This window comes from Geospiza fortis, unplaced genomic scaffold, assembly GCF_000277835.1.
Source record: "Geospiza fortis unplaced genomic scaffold, GeoFor_1.0 scaffold115, whole genome shotgun sequence".
In the NCBI taxonomy this organism is placed as follows: Eukaryota; Metazoa; Chordata; class Aves; order Passeriformes; family Thraupidae; genus Geospiza; species Geospiza fortis.
In genome coordinates, this window is record NW_005054499.1 from 109,295 (window position 1) to 113,225 (window position 3,931).

At 44.6% G+C, this 3,931-nt stretch overlaps 1 protein-coding gene across 1 annotated transcript in view; it reads left to right on the top strand.

Annotated features, from left to right (window-relative positions):
- UTP11 (UTP11 small subunit processome component) overlaps positions 1-2,885 on the top strand; it is a 5,417-nt gene extending 2,532 nt beyond the window's left edge. Inside the window, exons 5-8 of the mRNA XM_031063356.1 lie at positions 183-276; positions 502-632; positions 1,930-2,040; positions 2,596-2,885. Of these exons, the coding sequence (XP_030919216.1) occupies positions 183-276; positions 502-632; positions 1,930-2,040; positions 2,596-2,679 (420 nt within the window). The 3' untranslated portion in view covers positions 2,680-2,885. The remainder of the gene's footprint in view (positions 1-182; positions 277-501; positions 633-1,929; positions 2,041-2,595) is intronic.
- Positions 2,886-3,931: the final 1,046 nt, after the last annotated feature.

The following is a 3,931-nucleotide window of genomic DNA, read 5'->3' on the forward strand; positions in this document are numbered from 1 at the left end:
TCACTGTGAGCCTGTGTCTGGAATGGTTGTGAAGACATAAATATACGCTAGATGTGTTTTCAGAGATGACAAAAGGAAGGAGGAGTTCAGCTGTTTGTAACCTCGAGGAACAGACACAAATGTCCTCGGGGGAGGCTTGATTTTACTCGCTCCCAATTTGGCCAAACTTGGACTTTCCGCAGAAAATCGAGCGCTTGAAGGCAGAGCTCCACCTGCTGGACGCCGCGGGGAGCGCCGCGGGCCGGCACCTCTTCTTCGTGGACACGGAGAGAGAAGGTGAGACCTGAACTTGTTCTGTCACCTGTTCATGTGCACTGTCATAAAAGAAAGACACTTTTATCTGTTAGGAATAAAAATTCAGGTGCTCTAGAAACCCCTCGTGGTTACTAGCTGAGGCATCACTTCTGCAGGAGCTGTGTGGCTGGCTGTAGCAATGTGTTTGGAAGATTTGCTTATTCAAGGAGTCCATGGGAGTTTATTCCTATTTTTTTTCATGTATAGTTCGGGAGTTTGACATTGCTGCTCACCTGGACACTGTTCCTGAGCTGGTGGATAGAGTGTACAACCGACCAACCATTGCAACTCTGCAGAGAGAGGCAGTGAAGGGACCTACTGATCCTGCCCACCTAAAGGTACTGCTGCTGTTTGTGCTACAGACTCCTTCATGGTTTACATCTTTTATATGACAAGCACTAAAAAGGATTGATGGCACCACCGTGGAGGTGAACAAAACTGTGTTCTTAAAACTTTTGTTGGTGACACGAGGCAGTAGTGGATGTCACTGAATCACCAAGTGACTGCCTGGAGCCTGCAGTCACATCTTCTCCTGGACTAACACAGAGTACTCTTTCACTGCATCCCAATCCACCATGGGAGACCACCATAAATTGTGATATACAGGCCAGAAAAGAGTGCTGTGGATCCAATTAGGCAGTGTCCCTGCAAAACTGAGATATTTCCCCTCTATATAGGAACATATACCTATGGGTCTGTCTTTTCATTAGACTGCTGCAGTTTCAGGTGTAATTTTTTTCAGCATCCACTGTTTTAAGTCTCCTCTCACACTTCCCCAAAACCCCTTGCACCCCTGAATTAGGTAAATAGGAAGAAGCTTATTCCAGCACAGATGTCTCTGTTGCAGTGTTCCTGCTCTTACAGTATTTTTCAATTTGGTTCTGAGCCCAAGGTCACTTGAGATTTGTCTCCTCACTTTCCTTCCTAAAGCCATTTAAGCAATAGTCTCACTTCCTGGCTTTCCTAATTTGAAATGTTTCATGATTCTTCAGCATGAATTGCTTTAGCAATCAGCTTTGATTCTGATGTTTTAGTATCACAGAAGTAACTACAGTTGTCTTTACTGCTGTAGATTCTGCTCAGGTAACTCAGATCTGTTGGAAAGTCCTCTGAGTACGAGTCACTTGTGTCTAAGATAAAAATAGTTGTTTTAAAACTGCCGACTGGTAAATTTTTAACCTGTTTTTTCTGACTCAGATGTCAGATAATAAACACCCTGTGGTCCCTTTCCTCCTGCCAGCTGTCTCAGTTTGACTTGTCAGTAAAGCAGTTGGACGAGTCGTAGACTGACTAGTTTTGTCCTAAATGTCTGAGTCATATTTTAAGCATGTTGGGATCTGTTCTCCTTAATTTAATTACTTAAATCACACCTGCAGTAATACTGTTCCTGTGCTGGGAAAGCTAGCCACTCTCATTAGGCAAACTTGACCCAACAAGTTGCATTTTGAGAGGCTTCTGCAGGCTCTCAGCACTTCAGGAATTGGTCTCTGGTCTCCTTTTTTTTGTTTTCCCTCTTCTGGATTTTCATTAGAGAGTCAAATGTTTTCTTGCATTCGACATTGAAATTCAGAGGATTTTGACCACAGTGTCTTGTTCATCTCTGTGTTTAAAAAACCTTTTTTTCCTTGTTTCCAGAAATTAGCCCAGCAGAGGAAGAACCAATATGACCTCCTGAGGCAGCGCATCGAGAGGGAGAAGGCCATGTTTGTCATCTCACAGAAAATCCAGACACGGAAGGATCTTCTGGTGAGGGATTTGCTTCTGCTCCTCCAAATCTGTTTTGTTCAGCTCATTAGGTCTGGTATTGTGTGTGTTGTGTATGTTGTGTTTGTTTCTTTATTCTGGTTTTATATTGACACCTGCAGATAACTCTTAAAGGTAAGTAATCCTCTTTAATATGGAAAAAACCAGGAGATGAAGCATTTCAGTAAATTATATCTGCTTGTCAGCAAGGACAAAGAGTCAGCTGTAAAATGGTGCTCACAAGGAGCCCAGAACAGTGCCACTAGGAGTCAGAAGCAGGGAACCATTTCTGTAAGTTAAGAGAAGGTCTTAAAAATCCAAATGACCACAGAAATAGTCTCAATGGGACTCCTGTTCTCTGGTGCTTGTGAGCAAAGCAGATTCTGCCTGACAGCCTGAAGGGGAAAAGAGCAGATAAAATTATAATCCCCACCTAAACAGTGCAAAGTGACCAGTTTTCTTTTATGGTTAGTCCCAGACAGGGACTCTCTGATTTGTGTGGGTGGGGGTTTTTCTCCTTGCATGGCAGCAAATATTTCTACTTGTTCTTTTTTCCAGGACAAAACTCATAAAGTAAAGGTGAAGAAAGAAACAACGACTGGACCAGCTATTTACAAATTCAAGTTTCAGAGGAAACGTTAGCCATTTCATGGAATAATTGTTACAGTCTTTGCTCAGGAAGGAGGAGCCATCTCCCTTGGAGAAGGGCTGGTGCCAGCCTGCTTTTGTCTGCAGCTCAGCACTTTGTTGAAACAAATCACTGTGGGCCTGTGGTAGCCATCAGTGTGTTTGTTCTAATTAATTGATTAATAAATCAGAGTTTGTTCTCTTGATATTTATGGTGGGAAGCCATGGGATTTGCCTGAGTGTCCTGGTAAGATGATCAGTGAGCAGTTGAGGTCACAGTGGAAAAGCACAGCCCAGGGACAGGGACTTGGGGATTGTCAGCTCTGGGGCTGAGCAGGACCTGGCCAAAGCCATGAGAGTGGAGCTCAGCTTTTTCAGCTGTCTTTTCAAGCAGGTTAAAGGTGAATTACTCTCTAGTCATTTCCCAGCATCCCCCAATCCCTCTCATTTCCTATTTGCACCATTCCACTGTGTGCTTTTCCTCCAGAGTTGCTTCCGTTCAAACTGAAGCAGTGCCAAAGTTCTGTGTAAGGGGAGACAGTGCAGCACCAAGTGTGGGACAGGAGTTTGTCCTCTGGGTTTTCCTTGGGCTGGTTGCATTGCCAGGGGTGGGGGATGTGCAGGCACATCCTGAGTGTCCTGGAGCAGCCCAGGCACGTTCAGAGGAGCCTCCGTGTGAACATTCCTTTTCTTATCTCTCCATCTCCTGTCCCTGCCAGCAATAAGCACATGGTCTGCAAGGGGGGGAAGAAAAAAAAGATGCTCTTCTCAGGCCCTACCTACTCTGGAACTTTTCCAGCAGCTCAGTGATGAAACTCGAAGTTTTTACCTGCTGAAATGAAGCTTCAGACATTGCTCCTGCCAGAACAGGAGAATTTTTCAGGGGAGCATCCACGGAGTTCTGCAGAGCTTGGAGTCTCTGGATTCTGTAAGGGCTGGGTGAGCAGGAGGGGACAAAACCCCACGTGTGAGAATGGTTTGGTTTGCTAGAGCAAAAGGAAAACGAAGTCCTGTGTGTGAAAATGGTTTGGTTCGGTTTGCTAGGAACTGAACAGGAAAACCAAGTCCTGCATGTGAGAATGGTTTGGTTTGATTTGGTTCAGTTTGGTTTGCTTGAGTGAAAAGAAAACAAAGTCCTGCGTGTGAGAATGGTTTGGTTTGGTTCGCTAGAGCAAAAGGAAAAATTCCTGTGTGTGAGAATGGTCTGATCCAGTTTGATTTGGTCCAGTGTGCTCAAGCAAAAGTAAAACAAAGCCCTGCGTGTGAC